The sequence below is a fragment of the Heterocephalus glaber genome, unplaced genomic scaffold (genome assembly GCF_053883595.1).
Source record: "Heterocephalus glaber isolate CG9 unplaced genomic scaffold, H.glaber_assembly_v1.0 deba00001497, whole genome shotgun sequence".
Lineage (NCBI taxonomy): Eukaryota > Metazoa > Chordata > Mammalia > Rodentia > Bathyergidae > Heterocephalus > Heterocephalus glaber.
In genome coordinates this window covers 62,530,508-62,550,492 of record NW_028258320.1, presented here as the reverse complement: position 1 = coordinate 62,550,492, position 19,985 = coordinate 62,530,508, and the positions used below count along the sequence as shown (strand labels likewise).

The 19,985-nt window shown below is 39.7% G+C and overlaps 1 protein-coding gene across 1 annotated transcript; it reads right to left on the bottom strand.

Annotated features, from left to right (window-relative positions):
* Positions 1-817: 817 nt before the first annotated feature.
* Nsmce4a (NSE4A component of SMC5/6 complex) lies at positions 818-19,238 on the bottom strand. Its single transcript, XM_004838791.4, has 11 exons — positions 18,851-19,238; positions 18,066-18,143; positions 12,387-12,517; positions 10,055-10,206; positions 6,904-7,003; positions 6,145-6,235; positions 4,907-5,001; positions 3,464-3,512; positions 2,995-3,083; positions 2,818-2,904; positions 818-1,892 (listed from the first exon to the last, which is right to left on the bottom strand). Exons 1-10 carry the CDS (start codon positions 19,128-19,130, stop codon positions 2,830-2,832), a joined length of 1,140 nt encoding a protein of 379 aa, XP_004838848.1. The 5' UTR covers positions 19,131-19,238; the 3' UTR covers positions 818-1,892; positions 2,818-2,829.
* Between the last annotated feature and the right edge of the window lie 747 nt (positions 19,239-19,985).

Genomic DNA, 19,985 nt, shown 5'->3' with positions numbered 1-19,985 from the left:
CGAACTCGGGTCCTTGCACTTGCTTAGCAGGCGGCGAAACCACTGACCTTCCCTGGCCCTAAATTGTACTTTTTAAGTGAATGAATTGTATGTTATGTGAATTATATTTCAATTAACTCATTTAACAAAAAGAAAAAATGCTGGAGTTTAAACAAAAGGATGAGCCAAGAAATGTTGGTAAGGGGCCTGAAGGCTTTGAATTTCACCAAAAAGTTCAGATTTTTAAAATACAATGAGCAACTAGTAAGGAAATGTCAAATGGTTTGGAACTGATCTGAAGGACAGACGGGAAGCAAGGGAGGAGGAAACACCAGGTGGGTGCCTGTGACAGTAACCTGGGCAAGGCGGAGAAACTGGAGAAACCAGAAAGGAATCAACCAGTGACTGAATTAATGCACGGGATGTAAGGGGTTGCAAAGGAAATAATGTGGTAAAAGTGCCAGTATAGGAATTAAAAGAAGACTGGGGTGGGGGGCAGTTTTATACATGCTTTAAAATAGCCTGTGTGCTTTCCAATAAACAGTTGGTTACATATATTTAGTATTTTCATTAGTTTAGGTATCAGTTTTGAGACTGTTCAGGATATGTGTATATATTAAGAAACTAAGACAGTGGAGCAGAAATCAGGCAAAGAGCAGACATTTCACATGTCAGATACCCAGCATTTATTCACTAGAGCTGGTTTGGAAAGGAATCGGTAAAAGCGACATACTAGACTCACTGAGTAGACTGGTGGAAAAGGAGGTCTCACTTTGCCATGGTCTGAAGATGTACAGAAGAGCCTTTAAGTGATTCTTTGAGAGAAGGTAGGATAATAGCTTGATGAAGGTCTTAACTTTTTTTTTTTTTTTTTTTTCTTGGTGGTCCTGGGGATTGAACCAAGGCCGTTCACCTTAAGCTGCATCCCTAACACCATTTTTTTTATTTTTTTCGACTGAGGTCTTGCTCAGTAAATTGCCCAGGCTGGGCTCCAACTTACTATTTATTCTCTTGCCTCGGCTTCCCAGTGTGCTGGGATTAGACACATGAACTGCCACACCCAACAACAATTAACTATTTTTTAAGATGGGAGGTGAGCATGATTGAAGGAAAAACACCAGATATGGCTACAGGGGATGACAGAGAACAGTCTCCTAGAAGAGATAGAATCCACAGAAAAGACACTGCTACCCTAGATATCAGAGAGGAGTGAGAAAGGATAAAATTAAGAAAGCTAAGGAATGAGAGAAAGAACCTCAGAAAACATCAAGGGCAGACTTTAAAACCCAGCAGAGATCAGAAGCATGAAGCAGCATGCAGCAGGATGGATCCAGGCTCGTGCTGAGGAAAGTAGTCCGGCCTAGCTTGCCAGAGGATTTAATAGTTCCTTGCATGTAAGTCACAGGCTGAACCATAAGAAACTACTGATATTTGATCAATTTTAACCTTCAAAAACAACAATTTTGGGGCAGGGGATTTAGCACAGTGGTGCTGCTGCCTGCCTCACAAGCACAAGGTCCCGAGTTTGATCCCCGATACCAGAAACAACAACAACAACAATTTCAAATGGTATAACCTATTTGTTGACCTGGCCAGCTAACTTTACAGCTAAAGACACATAAAAAGAATTATAATGATCCATAGGGCATTAACGATCTAAGTAAAACTTCTCAATGGGACAGCTTTGGAAAAAGGAGAAATTCTCTCATGACAAGAAAATAGAATAAAATAAAAGTACAATTACTTGTGAATATTACAGTAAATTTCTTTTACTCAAAGACAACCATGACAAATTTTATTAACTATTAAAAGCTACATTTTACTAAAAACAACCTGTCTTTAAAAATGTCTAATCATACACTATATACAATACACGCTGCTTTCCTTTTTGGATTTCACTATCCAACTGAGTCCTAAAAAGAGGAGAAAAAGAGGTGGTTAGCAGTTTATAAACGGCAAATCAAAAGGTCATATAATATGGATTAAAAAAAATCTAACAACTACCTCTCCTCAGTGAATAGGGCCCAATTTAATCCACATGGTATATTTTATGTCTATTCTCTCGCCCTCAAAATATTTTGACAGAAACAAGTTATCTTGGAACAAAAGAAGTTCAATTAACTGAAGCATATATTAAGAGTTTATATTAATTACTAAAAAAAAGCTCAGTTAAATTCTGAAAATCATAAGAAAATGAGGACTAGAAAAAGGAAGTAGTAATTATCTAGTTGAAAAGTGCCACCTTATAGGGATGGATTTATAAGGAACAGGAAGCTGAGTGAAATGAAGTGACCTGCCCAAAGGGTTACATAAGGGGCAGGACCAACATCATCCCTACCCACAGCTGTCTGCAGTACACAAAGTCTGGTTGTTTCTAAGATTTCTTCCTAGAAATGCTCCCTTTCATAAAAATGAAAGATTACTTCATGGCATAATTCAGGTCTCAGAAATGCCCATTTACTAAAATCATCCTCAGGTAATTCAGTCTTCTTCCTTTTTTGCTACTTTGCACTTACAAAACAAGCAAATCTAATGGGACAGAGAACAACACTGAGGGATTTCAATATTTTATGTATCTAATTTAGCCATATGTGTGTTGGGGGGCAAACTACAAGCTCTTCAGCTGCAAATCTTAAGAACACCAGAGTAACCAAAGCAGAGAAGGGACTTGGGATCACCACGCCCAACCCCTCTCTTTCTCCCACAAGTTACACACAGTTCTACCAGAAGGACACTAGGGGGAGGCAAAACCCAGTATTTTACCGGCTGGGAAAAATACGACGTTTTGGATTGTCAAATTGTAATAAAACTGTGCAGCTGTCCCATAGAAAATGTTACCTTCAGCTGGCATCAAGCACTCAGCCTCTGCCTGCTCTGAGCTGGAGGAATCAAAGGCTCAGAAATCTCAAAGGTCTTCACAATCTCCTGGCAGGGAAGAAAGAACAATGTTTGAGTGCTGGGTTTAGTTAAGCAAATGCAGTCAGAACCATGCAGGGAAAACATGCAGAGCTTTACCTCCCAGTCACGATAACTCAAAGATATAACTGCTTGATTCCTAACTTGGGTGTTATGGTCAATTCCCTCAGTTTCTTCATTAGCAGGCTCTATTTGAAAGATAAAGTTTTCAAAGGTGGTCAAATCAGAATAGGTAACCTGAACAGTGACTGACAAATAACAGGAATAAAACCTATACTGAGAAGATACATATTACATGCTTATTAGGCTTTCATACAGAAGTTGCTGTAGTGTGATACAGTAGCACCTAATCCCATTCCTTCCCATTTAAAAAAACATGCTCCAGGACTGGGGATTTAGCTCAGTGGTTTCACCGCCTGCCTCGCAAGCGCAAGGACCCAAGTTCAATCCCCGGTACCAAAAAAAACCCCAAAACAACATGTTCCAAACATTAGAAACCCTCTCATGTTCATAAACTTTAATACTAAATATATTTTCTTTAAAACTAGTTTTTCCAAACATCATTTACCTATTACTGGCAATCGGTCTTGATCAAGTCTTATTCTTGCAAAACCATCCTAAAACAAAAATAAGGTTTTTAGGAGAAAAACCAAAACTTACTCAAACTTCTAACTACTGAATAAAAAAAAATTCATTAAACAATGTGTATCTCTTTCAATCATAACATATCCTAACAATACTGACATGAAGTGGACAAGACTTCTCCAACATCAAGTACCACTCAGGTTTCTAATCAGCTTTTACCAGACTCTCACATTTAACTTATTTATCTTAAATATGTTTAATATTTAAACCTGAGACTCTCAAGAAAAATTGTCTTGTCTCTTTCACTGATTTATGCATATCTTGTTATATATATTTCACTTTTTACTATGCATAATTCTATCATTGGGACCACTGGTAAAATACTGCTACAAGGTATTTCTGAGAACATACTTTGGTCATACAACCTTTTATCTAAGGTTGAAATCAAATTTAGGAATGTATAAGTACCTTTCTGTATAGGGTTTTTAAAAATCAACTTTGAAGGGCCAGGGATTTAGCTCAGTGGCACTGCACCTGCCTTGCAAGTGCAAGGTCCTGAGTTCGATCCTCAGTACCATAAAAAAATAATTAAACTAAAATTGACTTTGAAAAACTTCAGGCATAAAAAGAGCTACAAAAATATTGTAAAGACCTCCCACATATCCTTACCCATATTTACTAATTGTTAAAGCTTTGCCACATCTGCTTTTTCTTGCCATTATTATTATACATGAATGATGTGAAAATGATAGACATCCTACCCCCATTCCCTAATTTTTCAGTGTCTATTTCCTGAGAATAAGTTATCTCTCATAGAGTAGGATAGTTATCAAACTTTTAAAAATTTACTGTTACTTAATCTATAGTTAAACATACAAATTTTGCTAATTATTCTTTTAAACACAGGTTGAGTATCCCTTATCCAAAATGATTGGGCCCAGTGTTTCAGGTTTCAGAATTTTTTGGATTTTGATATATTTGCATATGTAAATGAGCTATGTTGGGGATGGGACCCATGCCTTAACATGAAATTCACTAATGTTTCATATGCACCTCACACACAAAACTCAAAGGTAATTTTTATACAGTATTTAATGCATCTGTTTCTTAACTGTGACCCATCACGTGTGGTTAGTTGTGGAATTTTCCACCTGTGGTATCATGTCAGCACTGAGAAAGTTTCAAATTTGAAGCACTTCAGATTTTGATTTTCACATTAAGTACACTCAATCTGTAATTTTTAAAATGTAAAAGCAAGCACACAAAATTTTAGCTAGTCTCTACCTAATATGCCAATTAATGTTTTGCTACAATGAGTCTACACTACATACTGTTTAGTGCAGATATCTTTACCAGTTCCCATCTATAGATCTTATGTATCCTTTAAAAAGCATAAAAAAGCAATTACAGAAATCTTAAATCTTACCCGTATAATGAAGGAGACATGAAACATGTTTTCCACCGTACGGGAGAAAGAATGTGGATCAATCACAAAGTCAAAAAAGGATATTGGAGTATCAGCTATAGAAAAAAGAGAAAATTCTTCAAAAGAGTGAAAATTGCTTTTGCTTATAAATAAGACCTATATTCCTTAGCGTTAGCCCGAGACAAAAAAGAACAAGCACTCCTCCTGCTGTGGAAGAGCAAATCCACCCAAGCCTTCTGCAGGTCAGTTTGGCCTATCCTACCTATTAAACACACATACCCACTGCCTGGGCACCCTGTAAAAAGCCATCCTCATGAAACATTAGCACAAGTGCACAAAGTTACAAGATTTTCCACTTCAACAATTTATTACAGGAGAAAAATGCAATCAAGAACTTATCCATTAACAGAAACCTCTTAAATATGTATATGAGACAGCCATACAGTGGGAATCACGGAAAAGTCACCACAGAAGAATGTGTATATCTTTAGTTTTGAAAAAGACAAAAAACAAACAAAAACAGGAAATGCATGTTTGTGACTAACACAAACAAAAAATGTGAAAAGACACCTTGTTTTACAAGTGCCTACCTCTTGGACATGAGAAGAGACAAGACAAGTAATTGATTCTTTACTCTTCTCACTTTTATGGTACATTTACTTTGTAACAGAAAAGAAATATCCAATCTTTTGTTTTTTGGGGGGCGGTATCGGGGATCGAACTCAGGTCCTTGCACTTGCGCGGTAGGCAGTGAAACCACTGAGCTAAATCCCCGGCCTCTTGTTTGTTTTTTGAGATGGGGTCTTGCTAAGGTGTCCAAGCTAACCCTGAACTCATGATCCTCCTGCCTTACTCTTCCAAATGTTGGGATTACAGACATGTTCCACCATACTTGAGTAAAACATACCCTACATTTAGAGATAAAAAATGATATTACTTCTCCAACGTTCTCAAGAGATGCTCAAAGAGGAAAGAAGCCTCATTAAATACATATGACAAGGGCTAGGGCTGTAGCTCAGTGGTAGAGCTCTTGGCTAGCATGCACGAGGCCCTGTGTGCAATCCACAGCATACACACACACACACACAAAAATCATGAGAACTAAATATACATGGTAAGAATCAAAATGATTCAAACACTATATACAAATGAAAATGCCTTTTAAATAAAAACCTCTTTGAAAGTGACACATCTGATAAAGAACAATTGTTCCATATTTAATTTGATGTCCTACTTACGATCTTCTCGAAAATACGTCTGCAATAATCCCAAGATTCTTTCTACTTCTTTTTCTGTTGCTTCTTGATGAGATTCTCCCATGCTTTTTAACTGAAAAAAAAATTATCAAACTGACTGACTTTCTCATTTGCCAGTTAACAATTTTTTCTTCTCTTTTGCACACCTAAACTCTTCAGAGTTGCTTGCAACTTTTATCCCATTTTCATGTTTATAGTTTAAAAAAATTTTTCTAGTTTCAGTAGTTTTTATATTAAAAGTAAAGAGTAACATTACCAAATCAACCACTTTCAGGTTGAACATGAAATACAAAAAGGGTAATTTAGAACACCGGTCTGCCACTGAAAGTCATTTTGTCCCTAGGGGTCCTTTGCCACTATCGAGATATTTTTGGTTGTCACAACTGGGGTGTGGGGAGGGGCATTTGTTCTCGGCATCTAGTAGAGAGGCCAGGGATGCTAGGCTGCTAAACATCCTACATGCCCACCAGGCCAGTTCCGCACAACAAAGAATTATCCAGCCCTAAATGTTGATAGTGCTGAGGTTGAGGAGCCCTACTTTAGGGGAACCTTTCAAAACGATAGAAATGAGTTAAAACAAAGTGGCCACCCCAATAAAATGTTAGATTTAAAATTATTATTTAAATGACAGAACCCGACTCCAGACCCTAAAACTTACAAAGGATAGCCAATTGCATGTACATCATATAATGACTATTTTAACTTTAGGTGGATTAAAAAGCAACATTTCAAAAAACCAACCTGAGCCGGCATTGTCGTCTCTTCTTGTATCACCCGAGCTTTTTTTGGGCGATCGATTCGTGGCTTTGGCACAGGCGACTCTCCTTGTATTGAACCCAACCTAATGAAAAATATGCTTTCATGTCTTTTTCTGTTTGGTTTTTAAACAAACTAATTTCACTAACTAAAAGCAGCCGGCATGATACAGTCAATTTCAAACTAGGCATCAGTGACATCCTTGTGATATCCTCTCTGCTCTTCGTATTTATAAGCAAACTGCTGGGAGGCTTGCTCAACCACATACTTCCTTTAAACTCCTCCATGGTATACACTGGGCCAGTGAAGGTGCCCATGAAGTCTTCCCTACTAGCCTGTTTTACAAAGCCAAACTTCTGAGGTCAAGGTAAGGATAAACAGGTGGAGAAGGGAAACAGAACTGCTCCAATGGGATCAAAGCCTTTGATCTGGCTGTGCCAAGGCGGATGCTTACAGCCTGGGACTACAGAACACACCCATCAGGGTAACAGGTCAAGCTAAGGCCGTGGGATTATCCTTTGGGGCTCTCTCCATAAGCCAAGAAATCCCTAATGCGTCTTCAGCTACAATAATAGGTGTATCATGTATAGGCAAAGAATGTAAGTGATGTGGTCTCTCTACTTGCAGATATGGAAGTAAATAGTGTAGATGGACAAATAGTTACTCACAAAAGTACATTTCAACATCCCGTAGGGCTGCAGTACAGTGTCACTCAAGTGCTGCAAGAGCATCTGGGCAGAGATATTACCCAAACATGGGATCAGCTGGCAAGTCTGACCCTACACTGATAACTCCTCTGCAGAAGTTACTAGAAGTTTCCAGTTTGAGACCTGTGGGATGAGTCTTTTCCCCAGACAGAAAAGATGGGGAAAATTATATGGGAGGCCAAAGGAAGAGGAAGTGCAGGGGCACAGAGTTGCAAGCATTTCACTAAAAACAGGGCAAAATGATGAGGCAAAATTTAAAGGCTTTATCTTCAGACGCTACAATTTATAAGAGGTTGGCACGCAACAGCAAAAATCAAAGATTTGGACTTTATCTTATAATAAAGAAGTTTGGTCTTTACCCTCTAGTATGTACACAGTTGGTTCTGGGCATCCGAGTTATATATTGCTTATTACAAACAGATGCCTGGATCCACAACACAGACCAAATACAATACATCCCTCCAAAGCTTGCTAAGACAGTGCCAACCTCAGGAGGTTTTAAAAGGCCAATTAAAAAAGGATAAATGTCCAATGCCCTATACTACTTAAGGAAGAAAGGACTGAAAACTTGGAAGGTTACCCTAGAGCGGTGATGGCGAACCTTTCAGAGATGAGTGCCCAAACTGCAACCCACAACCCATTTATTTATCAGAGTGCCAACACTGCAATTAAACCTGGATACTGAGGTTTTAGTTTAGAAAAAACAACTGATACATTCACATCTTTTCTCTTAAAAGAAAAACAAATAACACATGTGCCATAGGTTCACCACCACTGCTCTAGAGAGAATCCACTGGAGGCCCAGGGATTTAGTTCAGTGGTGCTGCCGCCCGCCTCGCAAGCACAAGGTCCTGAGTTCAATCCCCGGTGCCACAAAAAAAAGAATCTACTGGAGAACATGACAAATGAAACTGAAGGTTATCTTACAAAAGAACTAGGAAGGACTGTTCTTGTTTTCTCAATAAGTCCAAACTAGGAAGTTAAGCTAGGCATGGTAGCACATGCCTGTGATCCCAGCACTCCGGAGGCTGAGGAAGGAGGGTTGCCATGAGTTCAAGGTCATACGGGGCTGCATAGTGAGTTCAAGGCCAGGCTGAACTACACAGCGAGACCCTGTCTTACAACAACAACAACAACAAAAAAAAACCCCCAAAAAAGCCCTCACCAAGTGTGGCGGTGCATGCCTGTAATCCCAGTACTCTGGAAGGCTAAGGCAGGAGGATCACTGTGAGTTTGAGACTAGCCTGGGCTACGTAGTGAGTTCAAGGCCAGCCTGAACTGCATAGTGAGACTCTTGTCTCAAAAACCAAAAAAAAAAAAAAAAAAGTTAAGATATCAGCCAGTTTGAAGTTTGAGTACAAAGAAAAGCTTTTCTTATGGAAAAATAGGAACAAAATCTTTGTAAATAGGGAGGAATGGAGGGGTTGAAGGGAAGGCTGGGCAAGGGTGAAAAATAAGAACCAAGAGAGACTATGTAAAGGTGCAAATTTTCAATGATAAATGTCATTATAATGTATACCTAAAATGTACCAATGATTAGAATGAATAATCAATAATGCAAAATAGGAAGAAAAGGTCCAAAGGGGTAGTGGGAGGGGCAGGGGCAGGGGAAAGGAAAGAAGGGAAAGGAAAAATGATGAGAAATGGAAAAAATGGAAATAAAGTCTTTGTAAACAGGGAAGGGTGGAGGGGGTGAAGGGAGGGCTAGGAATGGGGAAAAAATAAGAACCAAGATGCATTATGTAAAGGTACAATTCCCAATGAGAAATGTAATTGTGTTGTGTACCTACAATGTACCAATAAAAGAATTTAATTTAAAAAAGAAAAGAAAAGAAAAGCTTTTCTTAAAGTTGTATCCAAAAAAAAAACTGGGCTGGGAATTTAGCTCAGTGGTTTCACCGCCTGTTGTGCAACCACAAGGACCCGAGTTCGATCCCTGGTACCAAAAAAAAAAAAACCCAAAAAAACAAAAAAAGAACTGCGCAATTTGTTAGTGATTCAAGTAGTCTTCAAATGCAAATCAGTGATCTAATAGGATGCTGTAATAATCGGCCCTTGACACTATACTGCTAGAATCTTAACATAAGTACAACACTGCATCCTTCTACATGATAAGGATTTCAAAGATGATAAAAAGGAAACCAGAAATATGCTACAGACTTAGAATCTCATGAGCTAGAAAGCAAAGAAGCCAGGAGAGAGTCTTGGTAAGAAGTTCTGGTCCATGGCCTTTCCTAGTAAAGTAAGATGAGAAATCTTTCAAGATCCCTCCAGAGTTTATGGATTTTTAAAACAAAATTTAGAAACTCTCCAAATAATGGCATCAGGATTGTCACCTCTACAATGCCAAATAATCTTTGGCCCTACAATAAAAAACAATTTAAGGTTCACAAGTGGTTGATCTGTTGGGATTTTTAAAGTAATCTTACAGAAAGTGGAATGTATGGGTTTTATTAAAGGTGTTTTCTGCTGTTTTGCCTGATATTTTCCAGGAGTCATAGACTATGAATTCAAAATCAGAACTATCTTCATCACGGATGAGTTCTTCAGCTTCTAGCGGATTTACACCCATATGTGTCAGCTACAAAAATGAAGGAAAACAAAAAACCCTAGTTAAGCCATAAGCAATCATTCACCACATCCAATAATCTATATAACTAAACTTTTAAGAAGCCAGAGGCAAAGGTTTTTAGCATCTTAATAAAATGGCTCAATTTCTTATTGTAAACATAATTTTATATATAAATTCCTAGTCAGAAGTACCTTCTCTTTGACAAAAAATATCCCTCAATGTTCTTAGATCCTTTAGGGTGAGAAAATGAGATAATTTAGACCAATAGTTCTCGACCAAGGTGATTTTGCCCCTGGGGGTCTTTTGGAAATATCAAAACATTTTCGGTTATCATAGCTGATAAGCTACTACATCTACATCTACTGGGGAGAGGCCAAGAAGGCTGATCAACATCTTCAAACACACAGTACAGGCCCCCAAAACAAAAATTTACCCAGCCCAAAATGTCAATCATACTGAGACCGAGAAACCCTGCTCTAGCCCACTGACAGGTTCAAGTACACCCAAGCTCACTGGGGAGTTTTGTATCATAAGTAGTTCAGTTATTAGTAAAGCTGGACTAATGCAGAAACAAAAAATGAAATCCCAAGTCAATAACTCCAAGACAGAACAGGGAAGTTTAGCCAGCTTTCAGATTTTAATTTTTAACCAACTTCTTAGACCTCTTTATTTTGTACTTCCAGAGAACGGCAGCCTGGCCACAATGAGAAATATCACTCATTTCACAACTGCCTTCCTGGGAAGAGCTGGCAGAAGTCAAACAATTCTCATCTTGAACTGGCTTACAGAAAATGTATTATACTGAATTTACTTTTATGAAAGAACACAGTAGTACATTATGCTATAAAAATGCCTAGAAGTTTTTAATTAAAATTGTAATATGTAAACAATAATCATAAAGACTTCAAGAAGCTTACCCTTATTTAAAAGCAAACAAACTCTGAAGGAAGAAAGGCTATGAGGGCCTGACCAGAGCAGTGTCAGCTCTCCTTCAGCCACTTGCCCTTATAAAGGGATGTTTCAATTTTTGTCTGGTCAAATTTACCAATCTTTTCCATATAGTGTCTATGTTTGATGTTGTTCTTGGGAAGGCCTTCCCTAACCAGTCTAGAAAACTATTAAGGTTTTGTATTTACTGCTTTAAGACTTCTGAAATTTATTTTGACATATTATTTAAAGTACAGTGCTTACCCTGATTTTTAAAAAAATAATTAAGAAATATATATCCAATACCTGGTCACTTTATTGAGCCATACATAAATATACATTTTCCTAAATGCACTGTATTTCACAGTTTAAAAAAAAGTTTTTAAAAAAGGAAAATTTTAAGGTTTTAAAAACAAAGAAATAATTGTTTGCCTCATGCCTTTTTAAAATAATCACTTCATCTGGTCAGATCTCATAATACTAAATCATTTTAATAACCATTTAACATCAACTCCAGCTAGACATTCAATGTTTATAGCAAAGTCCACCTTTCTGTGCTAGGACAGAGGCTGGCTCAGGGTAGGATAAACAAGACAACAGAGGTAAGATGGTGTTTGTGTGCTGTTTTTGGTAAATCAAAACTATTCAACTAGGCAACAACTATTCAAACTTGTTTTGAAGCAAGCAATCAATCAACAAAATAAAATCTAAAAGAACAAATGCAGTCATACGCATACAGTTCTAAATATTCTCAAAGACAGACCAAAATATGCTTCCTAACTGTCCCAATTCATCTCCAGCTGAGCTCTGCCCCCTGCAGTGTGGGCTTTTGCCCAGTCCAGGACAAAGGTTTCAGGTCACTGAGAATGACGTAGAACACTTAAGCATTCTACACTTCATAAATGGCCACTTATAAATAACCATTGCATCCAGACTCTTAGAACACTAAGATTGTCAAACTGTTCTAAGCTCCTACCCTAAATTCTACCACATAGCTCTACTTTCTTCTATTTAACTTGATTAAAATCTCTTTAGAGGAACTGGAGACTAGAAAAAGAAAAAAAAGGGGTGGAGGTTCAGTGAGTGAAAATAGGGCTGGGGATGTAGCTCAGTGGCACTGCGCCTGCCTGGCAAGGGCAAGCTCCTGAGTTCGAACCCCAGTACCAAAAAGAGGGGAAAAGATTTGCACACTGATTGATATAAGTAGGTAATTATACAATATGACAGGAAACATTCTTAAAATTTTATAACTTTGAACTTACTAGAGTTTCAACATATCTTAACATATCAAATGAACTGAGATCAGAGCGTAGCTTCTTTGCTTTTTCTTTGCCCAAATCTGAAGCCAGAACAAGAAACTGGGCATCTAGGACTGCTTCTCTTGCTCGGGACACTATCAAGAAAAGGAAAACATATGCATTACAAAATACACATTTTCCACAGTTATTTCCAACTACTTACTAGGATTTCCCATTGCTCCCCCCAAAAAAACTCAGTAAGGTGAAAATAGATCCATTTTCTAAAACTGGCTCCCCATGCATTTCACCAAAATCGCAATCAAGTCGACCAGCAGTCTTCCCAAAAGTCAGCTCTCTCTCTCTAGCTTTCATACTATAGGTAACTGAATAATAGCTTCTTAATAACCCAAAATTTAACGAAATCTATCATGTCTAACACTCATTTTCCCCTTCAATTCAGCCCATTCTAATCACTGATCCCACCTGTGCTGACATAAGTCAAGTCAAATTTTCACTACAGGTAGGGGGAGAGATGGTATGAAGTTTGGGGAGATGGACGAAACAGTAGGGCTGAGGGGCCAGGGCTTAACAGACGTGTGGGTAACAGGGAGCATGAAAAGTAATATGAGAACACCTGCAAAGGAGATTTCTAAAGGGAGCCAAGAAGAGATGAACTCAGCCATGTTCAAATACAGATGCCTGTAACTGGCTTATACCTCAAAGCCATTGCATTTGAAGCACTGATTTCCTGAACAATCCTCACACAAACAGTAAAGATTTGGCTGGAGAACTTGCTGACTCCAGTTTTTGTTCTTATCCATCATGTTTTTTCTCACAGGAAAAGTTTTAATCATTTTGGGAGAGTCACTGCAGAAATGACAATGAATAAAGGAACAAAGCAGACGCAGGTGATGGTTACTGAGTAGACTCTTTCCTGGGCTCTATTCTACATCTCCCTTGGCCCTCAGCCCCATAGCACACAGAAAGAAAAGTGCAAGTATCATATCACAGATGACTGCACAATCTCAAAAGACTTAGAGATTATCACATCCATGAATGCCAAGCACCTAGAATTCTATTTGTCAAGCAACTCCGAAGGACCAGTAGAGTGAAGAGTTTTACCTTAAATTCTTTTTTTTTCCCCCATTAAGTTTATTGGTACATTTTTGGTATAAAATACATTTACATACATCATTGGGATCTTGTACCACTACATGAGTATTTTGCTTCTTATTTTTTTTTCCCCTTCCCCTGCCCTCCCTTCACCCCCTCCACCCTTCCCTACTTGCAAAGACTTTGTTTCCATTTTTATCCTTTTCTCATATTTTTTCTTTTCCCTTTTTTCCTTTCCCTTACCCCTCCCACTTCCCCTGCTCCCTTAGACCTTTTCTTCCTATTGCACAATATCAATTATACATTTTTTAAATTACAATATCAAGATCTAGGAGACATTACCAGATTTTACAGAATTTAAAAGGATATAGAAGGCATATTACAAAAATCTTCTTTGAAATAAATTTGACAAGTTCTAAGAAGTACCTTGAAAGACAAATTAATGAAACTAACTCTGGAGGAAATATAAAATTTGAATAGCACCAATTAGAGAAAGTATATTCCTAGCTTGAAAACCTACCTATATGACAACAGCAGGCTCATAAACATTTTAACTGATAAATTATATCAAACATTTAAAGCAGAAAAAAAAGGGAACACTTCTCCCTCATTTTAGGAAATCAACATTGTGCTAATCCTAAAACTGGATAAAGATAATAGAAGAAAAAAGTATGAACATAGATAGAAATTTGTTTAACAAAACAAACTATTGGAAGTCAGATCCGGCAGGATGCAGAAAGTGCTTTTGTTATAGGGATGGCAGTGTTGGTTCAGCTTTGGAAGATCCACCCCTAAAAGTCATCATTTTAACAGAGTAAAGGAAAAAGCCATATGATCCTGTCACTAGTTGGAGAAAAAGTATTGGACTAAATTCCACAGCTGTTCATGGTAAAAGCTATCAGGAGACTAGAAGTAGAACAAAACCTACCCAACAGATTAAAGACATGTACTCCATACTTCCAGCGAGAACACCTTATATGAATGGAGAAGAGACAATGCTTTCTCCTTAAAGTGGGGAACAAGGGCAGATATGCTTACTCTTCATCTGTCCATTAAACTTTGAAATCTAGGCCCAACCAAAATAGTCTGGCAATAAAAAGAAACAAATAGGATAGGATTGGCAAGGTAGAAGCAAAATCTTTACATGTAGATGAAATGATCATCTACAAAGAAAATACTAAGAAATCTCTAGGAGCCCCTAGAACTTGTATTTGAATTTAGCAGGATTAGAAAACACAAGGTATATATAAAAATTCAGGTCTGTGTACACTTGCTATAAATGAAGGACTGGATATTGAAATTTAAAAGTTATGTAGGAGTACAAAGGACCTAGAAAAGTTTAAAAAAAGAAAAAAGACAAAAAAACTGTACTGGAAGATGTTTAGTACCTAATTTTAAGGCTTCTTCTAAAGCTACAGTAATCAAGGCAGTGTTGGTGTAAGGAAAGACATATAGATCATTGGAATAAAACAGAGAATCTAGAAGTAGAACCACACATATATGGTCCACTGAGTTTTGAAAGATTATTTAACATTAGCATTTTATAGAATATAAACTCAATTCAAGAGCCAAGGAAGAGACAGCGTTTTCAGCAAACGGCACTAGAACACCTGGTATCTGTATGTTAAAAAATTAACTTCAACTCTTTATTTCCATACATAAAAATAACTTGAAAGGATCTATGAACCTAAATATGAAAGACTAAAACTATAAAATTTTAAGCAGAAATTACAAGGGAAAATGTTCATGAATGTAGCGTAGGCAAGAATTACCTAGGATACAAAAAACATGATGTATAAAAGAAAAACATTGATAAATGAGATTCCATCAAAATTTAGAACTTTAAATGACATCATTAAAATGAAAAGTAGTCCTTAAACAGACCATATTTACAATGCATATAACCTATGACCAGTATATATAAAGAACTCTTACAGCTCATTAATAGACAACCCAATTAAAAAGTAGACATAAGATAATAAATAGCCAGTACAGCACAAGGAAAGGTGTGCAACTCTAGAATCAGAAAAATACTAATCAGTACAATAATAAGATTGAATTATACACTCATTAGGGAGATGAAGTTAAAAGTTTTAAAAGCATTGTCATGACTTTTCCTTTTTGTTGGATTCTCCCCCTTTGCGTTTAATTTGTCACGCCCAATGGATTCATTCTGCTGGGCTTCCTGGGGTTGTGATCCTCATTGTCTTTTCCTAGGGTATTGTCCAAAATTTTTTGGAGTCCCAGTTTGGTATTCATGAAGTTCCTGAGGTGCTCTTTATCATGAAAGTATCTTATTTCTCCATCAATTTTGAAAGATAGTTTTGCAGGATATATCAGTCTGGATTGGAGGCTGTTTTCCTTTAGGGCTTGAAATACATCACTCCAAGCTCTTCTTGCCTTGAGGGTTGGAATTAAGAAGTCTGCTGTGATTGTGATGGGCTTTCCTTTGTATGTGATTTGTTTCTTTTCTCTCACTGCTTGTAGAATTTGGTTCTTCTGTTGGATTTCTGGAATCCTATTATATGCCTATGTGTAGATTTTTTTTGATCAAGGCTAGCTGGAGTCCTATATGCCTCACTTATCTGTATGTCAGGTTCTTTCCCCCTCCTTGGGAAGTTTTTTGCCATCACTTCTGTGAATAGTTTTTTTTATGTCATCTGCACTCTCTCCTCTTTCTTCATTGACTCCAATCAGTCTTGTTATTCTTTGCATCGTCTAGCAGCTGCTGGATTGATTTCTCATGTTCCCTTACAATTTTAAAGCAGTTTTTCTTTTCCTGGTCACTAATTGCAATCTTATTTTCTATATCTGAAATTCTATCCTCACATTGGTTCATTCTGCTGTGCAGACTTTTGATGGAGTTTTTAATCTCCTGGAAACCTGTTTGTATCTGTTTTATGGATTCCATTTGTTTCCTATGTTGGGATCCCATCATGTTCCTCAGATCCTCTATTTTTTTATCTGTGTCCTCTCTGGATTAATTAATCATGTTTTCCACCATGAGCACAATCTTTGCTGTTATCTGAGTAATTATTTCTGATTTCATTTTTCCCAGATCCTCTTTTTTGCCAGTTCAGAGAGTCCAGGTGGTTGAGTATCAGAGTATTCCATCTTGTTTCCCTTTGGGGTTGCTGCAGGTGATCCGGAAGTCTGTTTTTGAGGCTTGTTTATGCGTCTTCTTATTTCCACTGGAGGGGTGGGGGGTGGGGGCTGCTTTGCGCTTCTGGTGCCTGCGTGGCTCACCTTCTCTGCCCTAGGAGCATGCGATGGCGGTGGGGGAGCTTCCTTCCAGGTGTTGGGACCAGCTCACCTTCTCTGCCCTAGGAGTGTGGGATGGCGGTGGGGGAGCTTCCTTCCGGGTGCTCTTAAATTCTTGTTTTAACCACTGGCGACAATTGAGGGGAGCTAATGGCATATGCATAAAGATCTATTAAGATGTACAATAAATATCAAGGAAGTAAATGAGTTAAGAATAAGAGTGAGGGGGGGCCCAGGGATTTAGCTCAGTGGTTCCCCCACCTGCCTCGAAATCAGAAGGTCCTGAGTTCGATCCCCAGTACCAAAAGAAAAAAAAGAGGGGACTGTGGGTTCAAGCTGTGGAGGGAATAAAATGCAGATTAGGGGAAAGATTTGTCCAGGTCAAAGAGGAAGACTTGGTCCCAGAAGATTCTGATGAGATTTAGCAAATGTGGTAGAACACATAAGGGAATGATAAGGAGGCCATGATCAGCACAAGAAAGGCACAAACTCAAGAGATTATGGACTAGAAAGTGTTAAAAAGATGACAACACCGAAACCACTAGCCATATTACAAAATGACTAGAAATAAATATTTTGGTCCTGGAAGAATAGGAATTACGGTGTCAGGACATAACCAATTCTGTGACTCTTTTTAGCAAGATATTTGTCTGCATTCTCCCCTTCTGTTCCCACAGAGTTGCAAGAAAGGCCTGGAGGGGACAGTGTCTGGGTAGTTGTCCTAGGGCTCTCTAACCCAGCAACCACACCAAGGAGTACCTGGACCTACCCTGTCACTGAACACAGACCTCCACCACTGCGACTGCTTTTTAATTCAAACTCAGATTATTTTTTAAAGCCCCTATGGACCAGAGTTCAGCAGTCTCAGCTCTCTCCCTCCCTTCCCTTGGAGACCAACAGGTACACGTGTGGACATGGCCACCTCCATTAGGGTATACAGGCAGACCAACAACTGAGGGAGGGGACTGGGAGGAAGAAAGAAAAACTGGAGTCAGAGGCTACCTCAGTTTTTTTTTCCATTCATCCATTCGAAAAATGGAATTTACACATATAAATCTCTCAAGTATGAACAGGCAACATGGGGGAGGCTTGTTAATACAAATTGTGGGCCTCATTCCATAATTTCATGCAGAGTCCTTAAGTATATGTTTAGCACATTGTAAGTGTATAACAAAAGTAGTATTGTTGCTATCATGAAAAAGGTTCCAAACCGAGAGCATAAAGGTTCCAAACCTGGCAAAGCATTACAATAAATGTGAGTATTGTGCAATGTCAATAATTTAACTCATATAAAAATAAGTGATCATCTAACATAAAATAATCAATTACCTCCATTAAATAGCGTGTTCGCCTCTTCAAGGACCTCTGTTAACTTGTCGCTGGCATTAAGTATATCCTCCCGGTTTTCTATTACAAAAAAAAAAGCCTTTGGAAACGTGCTCATCAATCATTAATTAGTTGACAGTTATCACCTGTGGTAGTAAAGCCAAGCCCCATCTCTGCCCCGTGGGTAATGACTTCAAACACCTTCACTATTTAAACTAACATGGCACGGAAAGCGAAAGAAAAGTGTACACTTTAAACAGCTTGAAATTTAAAAGGAACCCCTGGCTCCTTTTAACCTTAACCCAAAAGGCTGACTCCTCTGCAGTCTTAGAGGAGGGTACGATAACTGGGCGGTTCTTAAACTTTGCAACCAACAGGATCACGTACAGGGCCAAGCAACAGACGTCCCCATCCCCAGGTTCGGTGGGTCCGGTGAGGTGGGAGACTGTGCATTTCTGACAGTCCTCAGGGGATGCTGTCACCGCTGGGCCCCTGGAGCCCAGACAGAGCTGAATGCAATAAAAAGGAGCCAGGGTCCGCGTCATGCTCTCCCACACTGGCTGAGCTCGGGCGAGGGAATGACTGGGTCTGGCCCCCAGCTTTCCCAGCCCGCCCATCGGGATCTGCGCGCTCCTCGCCAAGGTCTCAAAGGTCTGGCGACGAGACTGGCGTGGGAGCACTCGGTAAAGAAACGAAGGCTCGCCCGCGCGACCCCGCGCCTCTCCCAGGCCTGCGCCCGCACCTGCCTGCAGCCCCTCCCCGTCCGCCGCCCAGAGGCACAGCCTTACGTTGGACCGAGTTGATGAGGGCGCGGTACTGATGGCGAATCTGGCGGCACAGGCCAAGGTCCGTCTCGGCCTCCAGGGTGGCCGGGTCCAGCATCTCGTCCCCAGAATCCGACGGGTCTCCCTCCTCCAAGCTCGGGCCCTCTGGGGCCTCACTGCGTTCCTTGGCGCCCCGGCGGGACAGCGGGGAACGAGATCGAGAGCGAGAGCGGGTGCGGTCCTGGTGCGGGTCGCGACCCCGGCCCCGGCCCTCCGGCCGGTGGCCGCTACTATCCCCCGACATAGCGCCAATTTGCGGTGCAACTTCGGAACGGCGGAAGTTCGCGCCAGAAACTGAAACCCCTGCTAGGCGTGAGCGCCTGCTCCCGGCGGAACGCGGCTCCCGGGGCAGCGCGCGAGCTCACAGCGACGCCTGTGGCGGGAGGTCCCACTTATTTGACACGGCAGAATCATCAGAATCTTGGCTCTCTCTGCCCTAGAGCTGTATCTTCCGAATCCCTTTGGCACCTGGGAGACACAGCCACAGTCTGGCAGCCGCGTGGACACGAAGCGCGTGTTGATTGAGCGAGTCCTCCAGTCCAGTAAGACCACTCCTTGACCGGCATAGGAAAAGTGGGCTGCTACTTGCTCATCTTCGGTGGCCTTAGTTTCCCAGAGCCATCCTAGGGGGTAGGGAGCCAATGGGGATTGTGTGCAGTTGTAAATTCCACTTTGTGAGCACAAAACAACAGAGTTCCTTGAATTTTCACAGGCAACTGTTAACCATCTTTCTAAATATCTGCAACTTAACAATATGCTCTGAATCAATTCTCAGGCTAAAAGATTCAAAATTACCTACTTACAGGATCCAAGAAAGATGGCAGTGTGTTCAGTATAGTTTCAAAGATAAATGTATTAATGTTGTCAAATGCTTTTTCTGCATTGTGGTGGATTAATGAATGGGCAACTTGTAACACCCAGCTGAATTGAATCATCCTGGTCTGGGCATGGAAGACCCAGCTGAGGATTGTTGCCAACTGCATAAAAGGAGAACTGGAAGGAAAGATCCTGGGCGGTTGATTTGGTAGGAGAAGCTTGCTGCGGCTGGTTTTCCTGACGTGAACTTGGCTGTTCCTGTTGTTGGAGGAGCTCGGGTCTT